This window comes from Polypterus senegalus, chromosome 4 (assembly GCF_016835505.1).
Source record: "Polypterus senegalus isolate Bchr_013 chromosome 4, ASM1683550v1, whole genome shotgun sequence".
NCBI lineage: Eukaryota > Metazoa > Chordata > Cladistia > Polypteriformes > Polypteridae > Polypterus > Polypterus senegalus.
Window position 1 is genome coordinate 44,177,012 of NC_053157.1, and position 24,626 is coordinate 44,201,637.

General features: G+C 34.0%; 1 protein-coding gene across 1 annotated transcript in view; it reads left to right on the forward strand.

The window, feature by feature from the left end:
• The first annotated feature begins 91 nt into the window (after positions 1–91).
• psat1 (phosphoserine aminotransferase 1) overlaps positions 92–24,626 on the forward strand; it is a 33,082-nt gene continuing 8,547 nt past the window's right edge. Inside the window, exons 1-6 of the mRNA XM_039750566.1 lie at positions 92–279; positions 14,399–14,459; positions 14,540–14,609; positions 20,313–20,518; positions 22,158–22,330; positions 22,592–22,761. Coding sequence (XP_039606500.1) covers positions 220–279; positions 14,399–14,459; positions 14,540–14,609; positions 20,313–20,518; positions 22,158–22,330; positions 22,592–22,761 — 740 coding nt within the window. The 5' untranslated portion in view covers positions 92–219. The remainder of the gene's footprint in view (positions 280–14,398; positions 14,460–14,539; positions 14,610–20,312; positions 20,519–22,157; positions 22,331–22,591; positions 22,762–24,626) is intronic.

Sequence of the window (24,626 nt, forward strand, 5' to 3'; positions counted from 1 at the left end):
CGCTTGATTATGCCACCCAATAGAAGCGCATCACAAAAAGTCACCATGTGAAAGCGACCAATCAAGTTCTGAGGGTGGTACTGTTGATAATGCCTGTACTTGCATTGTGCTGCGCTGGTTTTCACACAAGATCGGCGGCTTGGGACTTCTTGTAGTCTGGAGAGCACTTGAGAGAAAACAAAAAGAAGACAAACGCATCATCGACTTGTTTATTTAGTCATGGAGAAAAAGAAACTGACAATCAACTTCGGTGCCGGCCCTGCTAAAATCCCCCCATCAGTAAGTAAAATATATGAAGACAATTGCATGTGTGTCATCTTTCATCTGTGGGTTACCCAGTCAGTATCTCTGCCAGGATGTAGTATAAACGTCGTCAACAAATTATAGTTCTTCAAGGAGAGTGACATTTCTATGTTTTAGTAAGATTCATGTAATAAAACTATTATAGTTTTAGTAAAATGCAGAACATACGTAAACGTAGGGAAAATCTCGATATGAGAAAGTCAGAGTATGTTTCTTTATTCGTCTGGGACTCGAGATTTTTTTGGACGGAATGCCGGAGAACAAAACGTCAAGTAAGGGTCGCTGTGGATGCAGAGCTTGATGTGGGTAGAACTTCGAGCCTGGATTGCAAATGTTAAATAACAGTCAAAAACAGAATTAAAGTTGTTGCTATACCACCACAATTGAAAGTCACCTTTTAGATTGTAGTGAAAGTGTACTGTATAAAGTGCAAGATTGCACATATGACGCATATTGTACCAACACATAGGCACGTATTAAAATAAAAATAAGTACAAGATATCGTGGAGAAAAATGAAATACAATTTTGCTTGAAAATGAAAGTTTTTCGTAGGGCAGATTAATTTACAGCGGGAAACCTTCCAGTGGGAGTAAAGCATTAATGAACACTGGACTGGACGTCGCCAGTTCATCACAGAACACCCACGGCCAATTTAAAGTCGCCACTAGACCTGGAAAACATTTACTTTGACTGTGCAATTAAACCGATTTTGGGAAATATGCAAGTGCTTCAGAAATAAAAAAAAAAAAGATGAACACATCTTCTTTACAGTTGTCCTAGGCCCAGTGCCTGGGTGCTGAATCTTCCTATGTTCACTTGGGCATTCTTCAGATATGGCAGATTACCCCACATTCCAAAGATTAGGTGGGTTAGTTACTCAGTGAGAGTGTACCCAGCCTTTCACTGCCATCCAGTGTTTCTTTTTGCTATGGGTTAGATGAGTTGGGATATTAACTGGCCTCCCACAGTAAATTGATTCAGAAAAATAAATGGATGGATGAAGAATAAAGGAAATATAATTGTCAGTAATCAAAGAAGTATTAACTATTAACTAGCAGTAGAAAATATTGCATTTGATAGTATACAGCAGCATCTAAGTCACTTACTGCTTCCCATAGTTTAATTTTATCTTTTATCTGTTCCCCACACCTTCCCAACGTATATGTTTAAAGGTACCACCACTTGTATCCTTCTCAGTTTTAATAAGTCCAATGTACATCTTATATTGACCATGCCTTTTTTGTTTTGGGAACTTTCCATTGCCAAAGACAAGAAAAGTGGTAGGATGACTGAAACAACAAAAGAAAAAGTGAAGTTGTACAGCTTATACATGGAACATCATGCACATGAAAAATCAGTACAGTAATCTTTTTGAATCTGAAGTACATAAAAATAGGGAAGAAAAACAGGGTCCAACCTGTGGCTACGATTCCATGTTATACTGAGCAGTGTATCATTGGGATTACTGTGATGAATGTATAATTTAATAATACAGTGTATAATATGAATGTAAGCAGACCATTTATCTTATTATCCAACTATCATTTAAAACATTTGCTCAATAAACTATGCAATTCAATCTATACCTCTTCTTTTTATTATTCTGTCTGCAGTTAGATATCTTGCACTTTCTAGACCTGTTTTATAGGTTCTCTCTGGACATATACTGTATGTTTCAGAGATATTTGTTCGGCAACTCATGAAGTGTTTCATATTTCCAGTGCAAGCGAAAATATTTTGTGGTGTGTGTAAATGCAAGCTAAATGTATTTGTAAAATATGGAAATATATATAAAACATTTAGTATTACTACTAAAAACATAAATAACTGTAATGTACTAATGATTATGTTTGCATATCACAATGTCCTATACAGGGCAAAATAGATGTTCTTGTATTTTATATATGAATGGTTTATCTTGTATTATTTCTATTTTATGTTACAGTATTTTAATACAATTTGAAAGGATTAGTGTTTTGGGCCATTCAACATTAGATTGCATTGGTGGGTTTCTGTAAAAGAACAGAGAAATGGATAGATATGTTATAGCTCTAAATATTTATTGTAAAGTGAAAATAAGAATGAAAAACATTTCAAACATCAGATTTATATAAGTTAAATTTACTTAAGATCAATGAAATATGTATTCAAATGGATTTGGACCCAGAACTTGCTGTTTCAGATTTTAATGTACCATTTCAGTGAGGATTTTCAAAATTGTTTTCCTAAGAACTGCAAAGGAAAGTTAATTTTCTTTTTTATTTGAGCCAGCCAAGCAGTTTCATTTTAGCAGTTATTGTACATCCTGGTTTTGAAAGCACAAGGCACAAAACAAATTGCTGAAGGAAAATCTGCCTACGTCCAGATGTGTTCCAGTCCTTTTTTTAGCTAATATGTTACCTTAAATTGGTCAGAAAATGTTTTTTTTTGGTTAATATGACATAACAAGGAACATACAGTATAACAAATGTCAGTCATTTTGTTGGTCACATATAAGTTATGAAATAAAGAAAAGTAAGTCATAATTGTTTTTTATTAGTAATAATTTGGTTAAAGATAAGCATGACTTTGGCAGTATATTTATGGGACAGCCATTTGCTACAGTTGTTCAGTTTTGTTTTTAGCATGCTGCGGTTATTTCATTATCAAGTATAATTTTCTGCTTGACCTTTAAACAGCCACCTCATCAGACAGAGTGCTTATTTCAGTCATGTTGATGGGTGGATCCCACTTTGTAACATTTCCTGGTGAATTAACTGAAAAAAAATCATTGACAAATTTATTCTTTGGCAAGTTTTTTTTTTAAATTACTATGAAATAAACATGAGAAGCTGAGATCATACCTCAAATAAGCTGCTAGATGCAGATAGCTTTCATTAAAGCATAGTAAATAACTGATGCATTGCATGATAGCCACAGTTCTTTAGACACAACCCCAAAAATATTTGCAGCATAGAATATAAATGACCACATCTAATAAGACACTATAGAGTGAAACAGAAGGGAAAGAATGACAGAAGAAAAGTTGAGCATTAGGAATGTCTAAGAAGAAAAGCAGTCCAGCTGATTCCTCTTGTAAGCTGGAATTTGGCACTCATCTGTATATACCTGTGGAAGAGATATGGAAGGCTTTGCTTTGTGTTTATTTGGTTTATTTGCATGGATTGCCTTTATTGGACAGTCTTTGCTGTCTTTGGAGTCATATGAGTGTTCCATTTCTGCAAAATGCCCATTTACTTTCTGTCATACTCATAACATACTGTTAATAAAAATATCCTTGAGAGTAAAAATGGATAGTTTACTTCGTACATTATTATTTACTGTGTTTCATTTTCATAAAAGCTTAAATATATAAACCGAATTTAATCTTATAAGGCAGGATCTGGAAAAGAATACATTTTTTAAGGACATATCTATTTGTTTTTGGTGCCACTATGTGGTTAGCTCGGGTACTGTAGCAACATTTTTTTAGTCACGTATACTTGTAATAACATACTATTTAATATGTGCATTGATTTGAATTGTTTGTATTTTTATGTTATTCTGATACAGCAGTGGAAAAAACAAGAAGTTCCCTTTTTATCACTTGTTTTATGTGGGCTAGTTGATTTTGATGTGATACAGTCTGAGTACATGTTTGAAAAGTGAGCTAAGTAGTATTTTATGGTGAATTTTAACTGTTGAGTTTTACAGCAGATCAGCCAAAATTAAATTGTTTAGCAATTTCTGCACATTCCTCTGATGGTGAAGGCGGATGGTTAACCCATCCATTTTCCAACCCGCTGAATCCGAACGCAGGGTCACGACAACACAGGGCACAAGGCAGGAACCAATCCCAGGCAGGGTGCCAACCCACCGCAGGACACACACAAACACCAAGCACACACTAAAGCCAATTTAGAATTACCAATCTACCTAACCTGCATGTCTTTGGACTGTGGGAGGAAACCGGAGCGCCCGGAGGAAACCCATGCAGACACGGGGGGGACATGCAAACTCCACGCAGGGAGGACCCGGGAAGCGAACCCGGGTCTCCTAACTGCAAGGCAGCAGTGCTACCGCTGCGCCACCGTGCCGCCATGGTTAACCCTTGACAGTAAAATGATGCACTTTAAGCAGTTCCTAGTTCTGCAATCTTTGAGCACTCTTTAGTTAATAGTTCAGTCAAACATAGCAATGTTATTTCTAATACTGTATTCTTTGCCAGTAATCCGTTTCATTAATTCTCCTATGTAAGTATGTTAGGAAAAACATGGCAGCCACCAGGCAATCGTAACAAACATTTTGGGTCATTTACTTTCCAGTATAAATGAAAAGTACATTAAATTAAAATGTATTGTATTTGACATGAAAGATTAAATGAAGCAGACGACTGGTGGGAAGTGGTATCTAGACGTAAAGGAGTGCTGTTTATTACACTGAGCCCCTTTATGTGGTTGGTAGGCTTTTGCAAAAGCACCTACTAAGTTATAAGATCCCTTAAAATACAGTCGCATCACAATTCAACACCAAGAGCCAAAGCATATACTCACAAAAAGGAAAAAAGGGTGTCAAGCTGCAGTATTTAGTACTGTTTTTGCAAATTTACTGATGGTTTTTCAAACAAATATTTTTCACAAGGTACTGAAATCACACAGATACATCAAAGGCATAAACAATGCCATAAATAAGAAACTGAAAAACACCATTATTTTTATTGTTTTCCAAAGTTGGAAAACTCTGCCATCTGTTCTACCAACTGCTTCACAGTTGCCTGAGTTTGTGTTGCTGGGAAACAGTGACTGTGAAGAGGGCAATCCATTGCTATGTATGAGAGTAACCAAGCTAACATTGTCCTCCTTGACTCCAGCAGAGTACAGCATATTTGTTTCAGATTCCATCCATTTTACAGACAATTTTGAAATAATTATATTTTATTAAAAAAAAAGGGTAATTTGAAAATTTTGTGATATTCTGACTGCTTAATCTGTCTTGGAATTATAGTAGATTTTATCCTGACAAAAGACTAAGTTTTCTAGGGTAGCCGAGTCTTGCTTTATAAACATATGCATTTGACCAGCAACATCCTGGGATGTTCTGCATATGTTAAAAGGACATCAGTGTTCATCTTTATAAATTCTGCAACTTCTCTGTCACTAGTTAAATACCTTCTCAATTTTTTCTTATGGCAGATATGTGTATCTGGAAAAATGTAGCAAAATTCTGAAAAATCATCACAGAGGAAACATGAAAACTATTAAACATTACAAGAAAAGTGTTTTAACTTCAGGCTTAAAAAGTAGGAAGACATACACCTTGGTAACTTATTAATTAGTTGGGGTCAATGTTTCCTGCAATGTGAATGTGTGACCTGGCGGAGTACATTTTTTTTTGCTTCTGTGCATGGCCTTTTCGAGTAGCACACAAAGAAGCAAGTCAAGAAATCCATATCACCTGTCCGAAGTATAGTATTGCCAACATAATGCCCCACCCCCAAGAATTAAAATATTAAAACTATTAAAATGTCTAGAAAGCCCATAGGTGAAATCAGTGTGAAAAAAGTGTCCCACTTAGTTTAGTCTCATTATAGTCAGATTTACAATTTTTAAATCTGGTGACTTGTGCTTGATACATGGCTCACTGAGACTCATGAAGGCGGTGCTCAAAGTAGGGGTGTTAATTTTGAACTGCAAAGATCAGAAGTTCTCTCTTTAACCTGGTCCAACAGACAGCAAACTTCTGTTTAAGATGAACTGTCTACAGTTGAAAAGTCTCCTAAAAAATTTATGAGCTATAGAAATATGTATCACATGTCTAGAGAGCACATTGCATGTCTTAAAAATAAACATAATCTGTTTTAAAAATAAATATAACCCAAAGCACGGGAAAAACCTGTCTGTAGCCGTAGGTTATACATTGGTATTTGTAGACACCAATGGACAAAATGCAAATGTGAAAGATATGTTGTTGCAGGTGTTGTGTGTGCTCTCTGTTGTTCACATGTATAACAGTAGCATAGGAGTCAATGTAAGCTTGAAAGAATTGGTAGCTATATTCATGAAAATATGAACAGAAAAATTGGACTGCCATTAAGAGAGCTAATAACGAAGAGCCACAGGAGATGCAGATTTCAGTGCTCAAAACATCTGAATCAACAAATCTACTTAATGACACCAGGAAAACACAGACAGGGCTTCACAACATCCACCTTCTTACAGTATATCTAAACAAATAACTAAAGAAATTTGACATTGCTGTTTAACTGGAAATGCAAACATGCTATAACAAAATAGTCGCAGCGTTTTAACACGTGACCGCAATACTGTTTTTATCTACACTCTGTTTATATATGTGTGTCTGTCTGTCTCCAGTGTCAAAGTGCTCATTACAACATGCAAATTAATTATTAAGCTTCACTTCCCTTGTGCTACTGAGCTCCAGAACAGATAACAGCAGTTTTAGCTATTTTTTTTCTCTCAGCCTCAGGTCTTTTGTTCAGTATCTTTTTCTTTCCCCCTCAAATCCCTAGCAGCAGTTTAAAACACGGAGACTGAAGAAATTGGGAGAAGGTGTTTTAGGAAGAAGGCATGTGGGTGTAGCTTTTGCAGAGCAAGATTTCTCTGCTATTCACTACACACTTTTTAACGGGTTATCCCAGATGCATACAGTCATATGAAAAAGGTTAGGAACCCCTCTTAATTCTTTGGATTTTTTTTTATCATTGGCTAATCTTTCAAAGTAGCATTTTCCTTTTAATATATGACATGCCTTATGGAAACAGTAGTATTTCAGCAGTGACATTAAGTTTATTGGATTAACAGAAAATATGCAATATGCATTTTAACAAAATTAGACAGGTGTATAAATTTGGGCACCCCGACAGAGATATTACATCAATACTTAGTTGAGCCTCCTTTTGCAAATATAACAGCCTCTAGACGCCTCCTATAGCCTTTGATGAATGTCTGGATTCTGGATGGAGGTATTTTTGACCATTCTTCCATACAAAATCTCTCCATTTCAGTTAAATTTGATGGCTGTCGAGCATGGACAGACTGCTTCTAATCATCCCATAGATTTTCGATGATATTCAAGTCAGGGAACTGTGACGGCCATTCCAGAACATTGTAGTTCTCCCTCTGCATGAATGCCTTTGTAAATTTGGAACTGTGTTTTGGGTCATTGTCTTGTTAGAATATCCAACCCCTGCATAACTTCAACTTTGAGACTGATGCTTGAACATTGTCCTGAAGAATTTGTTGATATTGGGTTGAATTAATCCGACCCTTGACTTTAACAAGGGCCCCAGTCCCTGAACTAGCCACACAGCCCCACAGCATGATGGAGCCTCCACCAAATTTGACAGTAGGTAGCAGTTGCTTTTCTTGGAATGTGGTGTTCTTCTTCTGCCATGCAAACTGCTTTGGTCTCATCAGTCCAAAGCACTTTTTTTCCAAAATGAAACTGGCTTGTCTAAATGAGCATTTTCATACAACAAGCGACTCTATTTGTGGCATGAGTACAGAAAGGGCTTCTTTCTCATCATCCTGCCATACAGATGTTCTTTGTGCAAATTGCCCTGAATTTTAGAACGATGTACAGATACACCATCTGCAGCAAGATGTTCTTGCAGGTCTTTGGAGGTGATATATGGGTTGTCTATAACCATTCTCACAATCCTGCGCATATGTCGCTCCTATATTTTTCTTGGCCTGCCAGACCTGCTGGGTTTAACAGCAACTGTGCCTGTGGCCTTCCATTTCCTGATTACATTCCTTACAGTTGAAACTGACAGTTTAAACCTCTGAGAGAGCTTTTTGTAGCCTTCCCCTAAACCATGATACTGAACAATCTTTGTTTTCAGACCTTTTAAGAGCTGCTTTGAGAATCCCATGCTGTCACACTTCAGAGGAGAGTCAAAGGGAAGCCCAACTTGCAATTGACCACCTTAAATACCTTTTCTCACGATTGGACACACCTGTGTATGAAGTTCAAGGCTTAGTGAGCTAATCCAACAAATTTGGTGTTGCAAGTATCCCACTACTCAGATGTTCCTAGGAAATGAGACATACCACGGTTATCTTTTGTATTGAAAGCAGAGTAAATTATTATGTAGGCTCCGAGAGTTTCCCAAACTTTTTCATATGACTGTATAATTTGCATCAGTACTACTCAAAGTCAAAGCAAACTTAATTTTCATCTCAACCATATACAAGTAAACAGACAAAATTATGAAGCTCAGGGCCCACAGTGTAACAACATGAAGTGCAAATAATAAATTAAAAATTGAATTAAAATGTAAAATTAAAACACAAGACAAGACATTGTTTAAAGACAAGACAAAGAAGTAGCAGCAATATTGATGTGTAGTAATCAATATGAACATTGATGCAATGTATGGTATTTGCAATCTAGATACATAAATATAGTCACTAGTGCAAACCAACCTTTAATGATTTGTAATAATACTATATCAACCTTTAATGATTTTGTAATAATCAAATAATATGTAATGCTTTATTTAAAAAAAGTACATTGTCAAGATGCCCACTGAGTTTTTTTTTAAACTTTCGGTCATAAACAACATAGAGCATATCTGTTCACCTTCCTGAATTGAATAATGAATAAATTATTTATTGTATGTACTTGAATAGTTTAAATAAACATGCCACTTAAATGCATCAACATACATTTTAAATTTCTGATTTTTTTAGTCTGTGTGTTGCCTACTTGGTGCATAGATAGGTGGCTCTATGAGCATACAGATATATTTTTTCCAGAGTATTGCTCAGTCCAGTTGTTAATTTTAAAGTCAGAACATATTGCATAGGTAATGATAGTCAAATGTAAATCATTACTTGAAAACATTAGAACAGAAAGTTTGTTAAAATTAAGGAGATGAGAATGTTAGATGTTTGACTCAAATGTTGACCTAATAATGTAGAGACTAAACTTGGGAGAGATTGGGGTGGCGTTTGGAATATATAGAAATTGTGTGGCTGAGATAGGTTACATTTGAGCAGGAAAGGCACTAATGTATTGGGAGGGCATTTAAGCATGATAATGGAAGACTTAAACACTGGATTGGATTCATTTACACTAGTCTGGCTGAAATGTGTAAACAATGTATTAGAAACATATACTAATAATATGTACAAAGCAAAGTCAGATGCCAAAATCCATCTGTTCATTTTCTGAATAAACATTTTAAATTCCAGTGCAGCTTAGAGACTGAGCTGATCCTAGCAGCCAAGAGAGCACACATGTACCAATACTTGCTTGCAGAGGATTGGTTAGGACTTGCATTTATTTTAACATAAATCTTTGGGATGTACAAGGAAATAACTAATCTGTCAAAACATCCATGCATAGCACATCGTGCACACAAACTTCAGTGCAGGTATATAAATATTAATTGAATAAGTGACTCTAAATGGACCTGGAATGTATGTACGTACAGTAAGTACGTATGTGTATGAGTGTTGCCTGCAAAGGACTGGTGTGGACAAGACTGTTGAATGATTAATGTTAAGATGTTTTTAGCTTGCACTGAATGCAGAGTTAAAGCATGTTTGTGTTATTTGCCCTGATTGTCAACTATTCCAAATGCCAAGGCACACTTGAGGTCCTTTTCCCTCATTCCCTTTTAACAAAAGCACATTTCTAAGGAGTGCAAGAAACATTCTGGAACTGTGCATCATAGTATTTCATAGTTATAGTGGATGTGCCTTGAGCATGGGAAAGGCGCTAGATAAATAACATGCATTAATTATTATTATTATTTGAATCATTCTACATGATATTTGAAAATGTATGCCTTTGAGTTATCAATACAAAAACGTAACAACATTTTTGGGAGGCATGTAGAATTTTCTCAGTTGGATTAGTTGTCACCTTAAACATTGATGATTGACAGCATTATCATGGGGTAGGCCAAAGGTACAATGCATAAATAATACAAAAATCTGGCACACTTACCATGCTGATCTAAACCATAGAGGAAGTTCTCAGATTGCTAATGTAGGACATAGTGGGCATTGTCCATTTTGGTAGTTTTTAGTGGCACACTAGGTCTGTTAAGAAAGGAGATTCAGCAGGGATATAGATATCCAGCTGATCCTTCCCCCACTCAGCTTACAAAGTAAGAGACTGAACTCTTCGTACCAGGACCAGCCTGTGCTTCATCTGATAACAAACATGTAAATCAGAGTTGAATTAATATCTATTCAGAGACCCTTCTGCAAACATTTTTCAAGTCATGAGGCTCAAAATAGATTCAAGAAAGAACAAAGACCTATAATTCAAAGAATGACAACTAAAATGGACAGAATAAGTCCGATTTTGTAATAGGAAGTCACTTTAATCCAATAATGAGAGGTTCCATCTTCATTCATAAACCAGTTGCACTCATCCCATGGTAGGATACTCTCTGGGCTCTCTCAAGAGAATTCTCCGGAACTCGGAGAAACTCACACAGAAGCTCTGCTGTAACTCTCCAGAATGTCTAAACAGCTATAAACAATTTCTTTGAAACCAGAAAGCAAATGAGCCCTCTTTGGGTAGCTGAAAGATGGCAATCTTCTCTTCAAGGACCAGAAAGCTGAGATGCAGTCTGCCAACCCAAATAATTATGGCAGCAGTTTGAGAAGCAGGTGTTACTTTAAGAAGGGAACTTCAGAATCTAAATTCTTATGCCAGAAAGAAAAACGCTTTTCCCTATGAATTTGTAGACGACACAGCAAATGGTCTAACTGAGGAAAGCACTATACACCACAGAAAAGGATCAGGCAGCAAAGAGAAAGAGTGCACTCCAACACAAGAAGAATGCTCCACATGAGCAGCAAAACAACAACTCCAACATCGGATATCAATTTTAAAGACTTGGTATCATAAAACTGTTTGTCTATGCCAAGATAAATTAGGCCTGTAAATAACCAGTAAATAGCCAGTCTCTCTATCTTTTATGTTTGTCTAGCCAGTCTGGATCCTTTCTTATTTATCAATATATTTTTGTAGATATTATATGTCTATAATCCTTGTGTTTATCAATAAATTGTATTAGTCTCTTTTGTAAAATGAGTGGGCTTCATTTACCTTGAAATGAGTCTAACAGCTGGAGAACCACCTCCTACAACAGAGGAAAGTAAGGAAAATAAAATAGAAGCCTTACCAAATTATTTAAATACTTGCTTGCATTGCTGAAGGCAAAACCAATAATTAATAAGTAAAAATTTTCCTTATCTCTGACACTAATTTGCATTGTTTATCAATAGTAGCCTGTAAAGCAAAAGAATGAATGAGGTATTTTTATGGTTTGGAATCCTGAAAGAAAACCTCTGGGATCGTGAGTCCTTTTTAAAGTCTAAGATAATCAAATAGAGTCCAAAACATTTGCAAGTTACATAGTTTAAAGTAGCATGTCAAAAAATTTACATGGGAAAAAAAGTTTTTTTTTTTTTTTTTAATAGAAGCTACAAACGGTCAGTGTCATTGAACCAATGTTTGATGCATTCTCCGGTTGCCTACTACCATGGGTACATTTTGATTCTGTCTTTAACAACTCTATGTAGTGTATGAGCAAAATACTGTACGCTACTTACTGAGGCCTGGTTCATATGTGTTGGTGTTTTAGTACACAATATGTTTAATTTGTTATCATGGAAGTACACCACTGCTCTGCCTGGAATTCCTCATGTTTACACAATACACAATAATACACATGTCTAGCTGAAAGATTGCCTGTCTGTAGTACCACAGATTTCATCAGTCAGTCTTCATCTAAGTAATGGCGCAACATTGTGATATCATTTTCCAATATTAATGCCAGTGGTGTTTTTAGTATGAAAATTCTAGTGGGGTATGTGGACCTGCGAAAGAGACACTGTCAGAAAGGGCAGAACCATCCTGAGAATCTTTGTTGAGGGACGGAGGGAGTAAGTGAGAGAGAAAATGTGTGTGTGTGTGTGTGTGTGTGTGTGTGTGTATGACTGTGAGAGAGAGGGAGATAGAGAGAGAGACCAAGAAAAAGAGGATCAGCTACTTAGTGAGCAGAAATTATGAGACCATTCCTCTTCTTAAGTACATTGGTTCTGGTATATGGCTTCCAGTGATCACAGGAAGGATTCCCACTTGGTTCAGTTCAGGTCACGGAACTGGGGAAAGTGAGCACAGATGGTATTGCCTCTGACCCCAAGTGAAACAGTGTGAGGTTGCAGGAAAAAAAAGATAATTGAAGTTGAATTGAAAGTACATTGGAAGATTGATTATATGAAGGAGAAAAACAGTGTTTAACAATGTATTAGCACCAGTGATGATAGAATTCCAGTTAAGTAGTACCATAAAAATATCAAACTTAATGAGGATCTATCAGCATATTGTTTTTCACATAGTAAAACAACCAAATAACAATATAGAAAAGATATGCCAATACCAACATTAAATACTCCCTTCAAAAAAGCAGAAACACAATTGAATATTCATCAATTTTTAATTTAATTTCACTGGGCAAAGTGTGAAATTATATCGCCTGTGAGTACTCAATGTGATTCATAATAATAATGACAATTACTCCCAAGACGTACAGGTTCATAAACACTTTAAATTGCATCACAGAAAAATTAACCGGTTAGTTGCTTAAAAGGGTAAAATCATTCCAGCCTCAAGGTGGAATTTTAAAGTTCAAGCTGTAAATGTGAACGCATGAGCAAATGTTTGCAAAGAATGCTGCAGGGTCCAATTGCTTACCAAAGCAACCTTAAAATTGGATAGCACAATTGCATTGAGTATAACATGGAAAACTGCAGAAAGTTGATTATGATGACTTATTTGAGGTTGTTATAAATATTTTAACAATACGTTAAATTGTTGAGGTGAATTTTCTTATTTAATTTTGGCACAACACTGCCATCTGCTGAGGGATGGGGGCAGTGTCCTTCTGTCTTAAATGCAGAGATGCCTCTGCTTGGTGCAATTCAAAAGTCAATAGTGAATGTGAGATTTTTGGACTGTGGTTAGCTGGATAAAAATCATATTACTCACTATGATTACACTGAGATAGAGAAGTCTATAAGAAGTAACTATGAAATATTAATACATACAGGATATTTATGACAGAGGGGCACCATTTATTTTAAATATAGAGTGAAAGGTTTGGCAATATTTTTAAAGCTTTGTCATGCATATTTTGCAATCTGATTTTTGGGAGCAGAGGATTGAAGTGGAGTTTGTAGCAGAAAAGAGAGTTTATTAATTGGAAATAAATATAAATAAATATATATAAAATAAATATAAATTGCAATACCAATACAATATTTCGAGAATTATAATGTGGGTATTTATAACACTGTATTTATAAGTATTTGCCACTATTATTATTTGTATTTTTTAATTATTATGTCCTAAATGTGTTTATGAATTACAAAGCAATGTAAGAAAATTAAAACACTGCTTCTACAGCGGGTGTGTGTGATAACCTTATTCATGTGGATTCACTGTTAATATCTATTGACATGCTGACAAGTTTACTGTAGACTAAATTTCTGCATTGTGTTTTTGTTTAGGTTGTATATGCTTTATAGCAGACTAGAACCCCACAAAACATCGCATAGTATCTTGGGTCTGGCTGCTGGAGTATTGTCCTTCCCCTTGTAATTATAATTTGAATTAAACAAATTTGATAATAAGTGATGAGAACATGTTTTTATAGTATTGTTTTGTTTAGCAATAGTCTTTTAAAGAGTACTTCTAAGTATTTCAAATATTTTATGTCAACAAATCTCCCTAATAGTTGACTTGAATTAGAAGTATTTGATAAGTCAGAATCTTAAAAATGGTAGCGTGTTTTTCTTCATAGATTGATAATAATATATTTTATTTATATAGCATCTTTTCCATGTAACGTCTTTTTCTCAACATCTTTGTAATGCAAAGTGAATGTTTATTGGTGACCTGATTTAAGTGAGTAGTGTGAATGATGCCAGCTTTATGCACAATGCTACCAGGAATGGTCTTATCTTACTACAACTTTAAGTGGGATTTAGCAGATTTAGTAAATAGAAGGATTTAATAAATGGATTATTTTGAACATTTTTACATGCATATAATTTTTTTCTACAGGTATTATTAGAGGCCCAGAATGATCTACTGGATTATAAAGGACTTGGCATTAGTGTTCTAGGTGAGTTCCCCCATCTGCATGTATATATATTCTTATTATTAACTCTCTACATGTATTTAATTGCATTCTCTTGTTTTCAGAGATGAGCCACAGGTCGTCAGAATTCTCAAAAATACTACATACAACAGAAAACCTTTTGTGTGAACTACTGTGAGTAAAGTTTATTAATAATTAGAATAAGAATCATCCACACATCTGTTATCAGAAATCATCTACACATTTACTTCCTGAGCCTGTTTAATCTGATTTAGGGGTACGGTATGCCGTATTTCACCTTAGATGGTTTTCAGGACAAGGACATTTCTAAATTACTGTAGTTGCCATTTTGTACATATAGATTGCACAACAGGTTAACAGATGAAAATTTCATACTTTTTTATTATTAACTATTCAAAATCAGCTTAGTCAAATAAATAAAAGCAAAGCCTATGTTCTCGTATACAGTTTTTAAAAGAGGTAAAGAAAATGTAAAAGCTGTGCATATTCTTTGGAATTGAAAGTTATGCTTACTAATTTTCATTTTAGGACAATGAAGAGCATGTATACAACAGTGTTTTTCTACTTTAAAAATACAGTTTGTTTAGTTTTTGATTGTATTTTTTTATTTTTTATTTAGTTTTAGTTTTTCATTATTTTCTAATTTTATTTTTCATTTAGTTTTCTGTTCCTTTTTAGTTTTTATTTAGTTTTAGTATTTTTGTTTATTATTGCCATTTTCTAATTAGTTTTTTGTTCTTTTTCTATTATCAAGTTTTAGTTTTTGAACTATTATCTTTTAATTTTTGTTACATTTTATTTATTTTATATTACTTATCAAAAATGTCCAGATGGACAGTTTTTTATACTTGTCAAAGTTTATATCATTCATATTGTACCTATCAACCTAATCCATAAAATTTGACTGTCAGTGACAGAACTCCATTTTCTCTAATATTGTAACAGTTCAAGGCTTCCAATATAATAAAGAAGTAAAAGAGAACTGGTACTATACTGGGACCCAAAAAGAGGATTATAAATATAATGACAGCAGAGTCATACTTGGACAAAAAACAATAAGCATATAATAACAAACAGTATAAGTTTTTGTTTTGATTCAAGCATATTTCTCACATGCATTTTATTTAAAAAGAAAAGACAAACATATTGTTAATAGAACAATAATTATCATTCAAAACTGGGAATATATTTCTGAAGTATATCACTACCAGTGTAAGCTTTAATAAAACAGAGAAAAGTAAATTCTTCTTTTTAATGGGTGAAGCACAAGGATACAGTGATTTTTAAAGGAAGTTATGAAGAGTCACTTAACTTAGTCATTTGACGCATGGTGCCAGATAAGGAATAAAGTAGTCAAAAATAATTAATCAGCACTGTTTATTTACCTTTTTATGAATAACATGTTTTTCAAATGATCTCTACCACTAATAAAATTGCTAAATGAGTTTGCAAATTGTTCAACAGGTGGTTTTTATTTAACACTTCAATAAACTGAGTACAACAGCTGAAAATATTCCCAAAGAGACATATGCACTGTTTGTATTTATGTATGTGATAGAGTAAATCGTGATTAATCCTTAACTACTCACACCATTTTTCATCTCATAAGTACTTGCACAGTGTACTTTATGCACCAATATTTAAATGGCTATTTATATGCACGCTGTGAGGTTGTAATCTACAATATTGCAATAATTTTAAATTGTACATGTTTTTAATGTAATTTAATACCTTATTACTGAATAGCATGACACAGTCTAGGACTATCTGAAAATAAACCTGATCCACTTCTCCAGTGCCTATTCGTCACACTTTAATCCACTGCGGGATTTGCACATGTATCACATTTCACTTCAGTTGTTGAATGTTTTTTACACACAGTCATTGCAAGAAGAAATTCTTATCGTTGTCATACATACATAAATTCCCTGCACGGTATACCAAATGCACCATATAAAACTTGGTACGGTGCATCCACTCATTAAACCGTCTGGGGGCACAGTGGAGGGAAACCGTTGCAACACTGTACTTTTAGTGAATCAAGCTGAGGATAGATGGCAGATGCTGCTGGTAGGTTCAAGTAAAAGGGCATTGGACAAAAGTAACTGAGATTGGTGTACAAAATACACCCGCGTGAGTAGTTAAGGGTTAAGAATTAAGCAAAAAGTCCAGTCTGAAATGTTTAATACTACTGACAGACACCGTGCTGAATGGCGAAGTTCGCTTCACAGACCTTCTCAACCTTTTGAAATTTTCTGCTGTTTTTACATTTCTCAATTGGTTTAACAAAGATTTCCTTCACACTATCAATAGAAATGAAATTAATAAAGCTTAAGTACAACATTTTTTTTGCACCCCAGTTACAGATTTAAACTCCATGCATGCCATAACATTGAACATGTGATGAGGCACCAATTATACATGACCAAATAAACTGCATTTAGCATAAAACACTGGCTGGCATATCACTGTACTACACTCGCCACACAGACTCACCACTCGCAACACAAAAAATGTCTCATCAGTTTTTTTCGTCTCAACATTTCAAACTGGTGCCAAAACCTCTTTGCCTTATAAGTACAGTAAATACCAAAAATATCAAGTGATGAAGATGGAGGAAATGGCAATTTTGGTTGCATGGTGAAATGTAGTACATAAATGAATGCATCTGCATCAGGCTGAAAATCTGCACAAAAAATATTTGGCTATAATTTAGTCCAGTGCACAGTTTGTATTAGTAAACTTAATACAGTCAACAATTAAAATTCAGTTTAATTCAGTACATAATATGCATATGTGAATTTCCCCTTGGGATTAATAAAGTATCTATCTATCTATCTATCTATCTATCTATCTATGGATAATTACTGTGAATCAAAACAACTCAAGCTAATTATTTGTGTAGCATAATTTTTACTTTATAGCTTAACTAATATAAATAAATAAATTACCTGAATAGAAATACCAAAACAAGTTGAGCATATTAAAAAGTTGTAGTCAGTAGACTGTTCAATTTAATACAGTGACAACAATCCAGTGTTTAATGATTATGCACAATATTTGGTGGAGAGAAAAGTTTGCTTTTGTGATGTAGGGTCTGAGACAGGTTCACCAGTTTGTTGTAAACAACCTATCATAAATCGTCTTCCATAACCACAAAAAATTGGGGTATGGGTGCCACCAGGAGCAATTTGTGTGTTGCATCAAAGGGGTAAATATATTAACTTTATCCAAATTTAGAATTCTGTGCCAGGAAAAGAAAAAAAATGAAAAGATTTCATCATACAGTATACATGGTAAATACACAAAAGTTATTTTAATTTAGGTGCACTTTAATTAAAAGTAATATTGTTAGAAACCGATACAAAAAGTCAGCACACTTGATCGTTTTGAATTAAGTTAATGTAAGGTACAGTAGCTGTTTAACTTTATGAATTCATTTTTTGAAATTTTATTCTTCAGTATGTTAACCAACAATAAGAACATTTAATTTCTATGCTACATTTTCATACAATGGATGCAGCTCAGAGTGCTTTAAAAGATGTCAAAGAAAAAGATACAAGAAAAGAAAAACAAATTAGAAATGGATAAAAATAATGAATAAATGGCAGGCCAAAAGATAACAGATAAGTATAAATCAATACACACATAACATCGATATACAAGTGATGGAAAAAGGTAGAATCCTTATATACAGATTTCTTTTGAAGTCTCTAAAAATAAGTCTGGTGCCATAGTCCATTAGCTGTGAGGAAGACTTTGGGAAGACTCCAGTATCTAATGAGGAGTTAACTGTGCCGAGTACACAATCAATTAGCATACTGAAGACCTCTTTGCAAAAGCCTGTTGGGACTGGGTCAAGGACATAAGTGGAGGGTTTTAGTGTGGTAGACCACACTGTTTTAATTCAGCATCATTGTATGTTGATGCCAATGCAGCAATTATTTATAAAATACTTTGTCTGCACATTGACACATTTAACTGATATTAACAGCTGAAACACTGCTTAAATGTAAATTTACATGTATTTATTTGTTTAAAAATCATTGTTTTAAACATTTACTATATTACATTTAAAGTGTGTATTCTTTTTGTGGGTTGAGTCTCTGGTGTGTGTTTATTAATATTTACCTATTTACTACATTCATTTCTGTTTGTTTCATGTCTTTATGCTATACACTGTGCTTGGGAATATACAGTACATGAGAGATTCAAATTTGTGAAATCTAAAGTGTAATTAAGTTGTACATAGATATAGAAAAGATTGATATTATTATTTATTGTGTTTTGACATTTATGTGAAATGTGACCAGTTACACTCTAGCAATACAGCAACTCATTATTTTACACAGAGGTTCCATGGTGGAATTATGCCTGAACTGTTTATTAGCATCAATCATAATTGAGAAGGCATGATAATGTACCATTGTTAGAAACTTCTTGTATAACAGAATTTACTCTTTAGAAGGTGCCTGATTGTGTGTATCATCTTGATCTATGTCTCCAGGAAAGAGTGTGATTTTTAACCCCTGTTGCAAAGTGTATATGTCTCAGTGGAACTGAATGTGGAGTGCTCAGCCCAGTAGCAGAAAATAATCTATTATAAACAGTCAAGGAACAGAATTTTGGGAAAGCAAGTTTATAGCCTTCATACAATAATGTATTTGATAACCATGTTTCATTAAGTTTTTTTTATAATTGTATTTGTAATTAAGTAATTGAAAAGAAATTTCGGTTAAACATTTGTGTATGTATTAAGTACATCTGTGTATACAAAATGCTAAGATTTGTTCATTTATCATGTGAATACTTGCAAACCACTGGGGTTAAAACCTTGATCTTGGTATTGAACAATAACTTGTGAACTGCTACATACTGGGAATTTAAAAAAAATGTGAGGTAGCAGGAATCTCAGAAACTGGCCTCTGCTCACGGGTTTTATTATGGCAAAGTGATATGACATTGTGAAAAAAAAAGAACACCAGTTTAGCTGAGTGTCAAGTAAACCACAGAGGCCGATGACATGACAAAAAACGCTAAATGGAAGAAGAAGAGCAGCGCCATCTTCTGAGGGCCAAGTGCAGTATACCGAATGCAACAGTGACAATAATTGAGAAATGTATGCGTGTCAAGCATATCACAGAAGAAAGTTAAGTGACAAAAACCTAGAAGAATTAAGCACACAAGACACTGATACACACAAACAAGCAAGATGTAAACCTGAATATAACTTGATATGTTCTGGAAATTAAAAAAAAAAATTGAGAATTGCAGCACCCTGTTAGTGTTTTTACTGCTAGGCAGAAAAGTTTATTGTAATAAAAGCAAGGTCCTTGCCAGCCTATCTATTGATAATAAATAATTATTGATCATCGAATGTGGCAAAAAACTCTTTCGTAGGAGGAAGGATAAAGAAGAGCCACAACATCTGCTGAGCATCAAGCACATCACAGAAGGCACTTAAATTAGAACAATTAAGCATGCAGGCAGACACATAGGCTCATAGGCAGGCAAGGCAAAATCTAAGATACATAATGTAAGAACATGAACAAGAGAGAAATGCATTGCAACAAGTTGTATTTTTATTCATGAAGAAAAGAATATGTTTCCAAAATGGAACAGTTCTGCATGCATCATATGAACTGTCCGTATTTTAGGACCATAGGTCTGCGTGTTTCTAGTAGTTTATATACTATGATTAATTGTATTTGCCACTAATATTTTGTATTATGAATTATTTATAAATTGTTTTTAATAGACTTTGCAATTTACTTTCATTTAAATATATATGTGATTTGATACAATATGATATAATGTTAATCTTAGAAATTTGAATTTTTTTGTTTTGTTTTGCAGTAATATTCCACAGAACTACAAAGTCATTTTTCTCCAGGGAGGTGGTTCTGGCCAGTTCAGTGCTGTGCCCCTGAATCTGTTAGGACTTAAGAAGGATCACTGTGCTGATTATGTAGTGACAGGAGCATGGTCAGGCAAAGCAGCAAAAGAGGCTGAGAAATACGGCAAAATAAATACAGTTTTCCCTAAAATGGACAGTTACACCAGTAAGTTTTTTATTTTTTTGAAGAAAAGGAGTAAAGCAAAATATTGTGAAAGTATACATTAAAAGAGTTGACATGTTTATTGCAGGCAGCAATAGGCTCATTTATTCTTAGCACAGATGTTGCACATTTACATCACTTTCTGAGCTGACAATATTTTCTTATTCTTTTTTATTTAGAGCAAGTCTTTAAGGCTACAAGTGAGGGGTACTAAAACTGAGAAATATTCCACTAATTTAGTGGCTCTTAAACTCAGTCTGGGAGACCCCTGTGGCTACAGGTTTTTGTTCCAAACAGTTTCACAGTCAGTCAGTCAAGTATAACTGATCCAATTTAATTAACTGATGTTTTTCTCTTATTTTATTCTTTATTCAGAAAATCACGGCAGTGTGTTATACAGTATTTTTTTACATTTATAACATATTTAGAAATATTTGTATTTTTTCTATAGCTTTAAAAGTTTAACTCTCTTTAGTTGTTTTCCTATTAGTTCACCTTTTTCTGTTCACTTCTTTAACTGTACAGTATTCCAATAATAACAATTAATATCAAGCAAAGCAGACATCTGGGCAAACAACACTGAATGCTGAATGACCACAACTACTTCAGCGTCACCCACATTATTTTTCTCATTAGTAAATAATGGATTGAATAACTAAAAAAAAATAACAGTGATGAGAATGGAAGTCCTAAAATATAACTTTAAAAAAAATCTCCAAATTTATCCCCATTTATATACATAAATGCTAAAATTTTAAGTAAAAAATGATCAAACTAGGATTTGTAAATTTTACATTGACCCCAAAAGAGTGAAACGGAGAAATAACACTTAGTCCAATTAAAAACAGAAGTTAGCTGGAATAAAAACTTGCAGCCACATGGAGTCCCCAGAACCGAGTTTGAACACTGCTGAATTAATTGCATGTATTTATTTTCTTAACAGTGAAAAGGTAGAGTTCTTCAGCATTGTAACTCTAAACAGATAAGATAAAGAAGCCTAGTGTAATGGGTGCCATTTATATAAATACATGTTTCTTTACTAAAAATAAATTAAGTGATCTTACATGGTTAGGTCTTCTGTCTTTTTGGCTTCATTCTATTATTTTCTATTTTTTTTAGGAACATTGCAAAAATTTATCCCAAATAAAGGTTGTCCTACTTAGCCAATTCCTCCAAAATGACATTAAGTGAAGTTATAAAGGACTATAAAGGTTTACCTGACTACTACACTAGGAGGCAACCTCTTGAATATGTTTATAGGTTTTCTGTGCAGAAAATGTTTTAATGTGTGTGTATAATTTACCCTTAATTTTCTTCCTGCTGCTTCAGTCCTATCAATGCTGGAAATCTAGAGCTTTGAAATTTAAATGTGGCAACATTGCATTAGATCTTTTTTTTTTTACGTAAATAAATAAATAAGTAAGGTAACTATAACACGAAGTTACACTAACAAGTGACTGTTGGCTGTAGATGGTCTGCTGTGTCGACTTTAACAACTTGGTGCTCAGTCTGAAACAAACTTTTAGTGCTACTTCATGTTTTAAAGTTTTAACACATGTATTACCTTGTAATGATAAATAATTCTCTGGACTTCAGAAAATCTTTAGTTAAAGTTTTTTGTAAAAAAAATTTCTTTTTTTAGAAATTCCGGATGTCAGTAACTGGAATTTGAACCCTGATGCTTCATATGTATATTATTGCTCAAATGAGACAGTTCATGGTGTGGAGTTCAACTTTATACCAGACACAAAAGGAACAACACTTGTTTGTGACATGTCATCGAATTTCCTCTCCAGGCCTGTGGATGTGTCTAAGGTGAAGTTTCCAATTATTTAGTCACAGTTTTCTTTCAACAGTGAATAAAGACATATTAATGAAATAACAACAATCTTACATGGTGTTTTGGTATGTTATGCATAAACTGCATAATATTCAGCAGAACATCCTTATTTTGTACATATTCTACCTTAAATGCTAAGCTGGTTTTTGGAATGCATATGTATGTAGATCAAAAACAAGAAATACATGAGATTTTTTGTAAATAAAACCTCACGGTTTGCTTTTTCTATTCTGCAGTTTGGACTTCTTTTTGCTGGTGCCCAAAAGAATGCTGGCTGTGCCGGTGTGACTGTGGTCATAGTGCGTGAAGACCTACTGGGATATGCTGCCAAAGAGTGTCCTATTATACTTGACTATAAAGTACAAGCTGGAATGAATTCATTATATAACACACCGCCTTGTTTCAGGTAGCAATGGTTTTGCCACAGCTTACAAAATCTTTAATCTTTTTTCTGTTTGTGTTAATTACCAGAAATAATTTTTAGTCTGAGTCAATCCATGTCAAATCAACAGATTTAAAAAAATGTTCCTGATTGACCATGTCCGATTTGCTTTACACTTGCAGAAAATAGTGCCATTGTCCCCAAAAAATAATGTACAAAATAATTATAGGCTTGCATGATCGTTAGTTTCTAGTGGAGGCTTTAAAATGAGGGTATGGCGTACTGAAAAACAAATACTACTAAAAATGACAGTGTTCCATATGTCATAACTTTGGAACTGTTTATGCTAGATGCATGATATTTTCAGAGATTGTTGTTTAGTATTAGATATCTTTAATATTCAAAACAGTTGGTCCACAATTGCATACTTGTCAGTTTACAGCTTGATAAAAATTACATATTTTTTTACATGCTTTAGAGAAATTTTGTCTCTCTACATCTCCACACTAAACCACATCAGGTCTTTAAAATTTTGAAAGCTAATACTCATGTTATAGTTCTTCTTTAGCAACTAGGTAACTGTCAGAAAGAAATTAAACTTTCTGATTTATTGGGCTTTCAAAATGAAAAAAAAATATTTTACACCTATATTTGAAATGCATATAGCCCATGCATAACAAAGTCTACCTTAAAAAGTATTATACCACTCAAAAGAGCATACTTTTATTTGTAAATGTACAACATTTGAAGTTGGTTCCTTGCAACAAACTATTCTTCCAGTGTCCAGCTGTGCCAAGCTGATGGAGATCCTTGCATATAAACACAAGGGTGTCATGGCTACCAAAGTTGTGTCTTCTAAATATTGTCTTGGAGGGGATGAATACTTAATGAGATAAATTATTTTGTGTTTTATATTTGTAATTAATTTAGCCCACTTTGCAGAGATCTGTTTTCACTTTGCTATTAATTGCTGTTTTTCTGTTGGTCAGTGTCAAAAAGCCACATTAAGTCCACATTGATTCCGTGTGATATAATAATAAAATGTGAAAACTTCCAAGGGAATAAATACTTTTTATAGGTACTGTAATATAAATATATTTTCAGCATATAAGTTGATTTGGGAGATAAGTCTGTTTCTTAAAAGCACACCTTTGATATGAAAAAGAAGCAGTGGTGTCTATGAACCTCCCTTCCAGAAGAATGTATCATTACTTTTATTATCAGATTACATGGACTCTGTTAATATTGGCTTTAATAAAATGGATTTTGGAAATAGTATATTTCCATACTACTTATAATAGACAAAACAGAAAGATAAATATTGTACATACTGATTATGTATTCTGCCATCTGTGTTGGTAGTTCTTTTAATTTGAAGAACATTTGAAGCATTAAAGTTGCACAGTTTATGAAGAATGATGAGAAACTTTAGATGTGAATGCAGTTATTGGAGCATTTTGTGCTATACTGTAGCCTACAAAATGCAGTTGCGAATTACAATGATTTTTGCTAAATAAGAGATTTTCCAGTAAAAATGATCCAGCTGTATTTGTAACCAACACATCTAAGTACATAACACATTGTATGAATGTAGAAGAAAAGAACATGTCTTTAATAGCTACATACATAACCAACATTACCAATTGTGTTAAGAGGTGAATTAAGGCTAAAAGTGAAAAAGAATGACATCCAATATACTGTAGTGTCACTCCACTTATTTGCTCAGTTTTTCCAAGCAATTCAAATGACCAATTTGCTCACAGTGAAAAATGGAATGTGAGTTACTGTTATATGTAAACCCTTGAAATATTTCCCAGTGTACCTCCTTTCTGTGGACTTTGCAACTATAGCTTTATTTGCTCTGGGAAACTTCTATGAGATGAATGTTT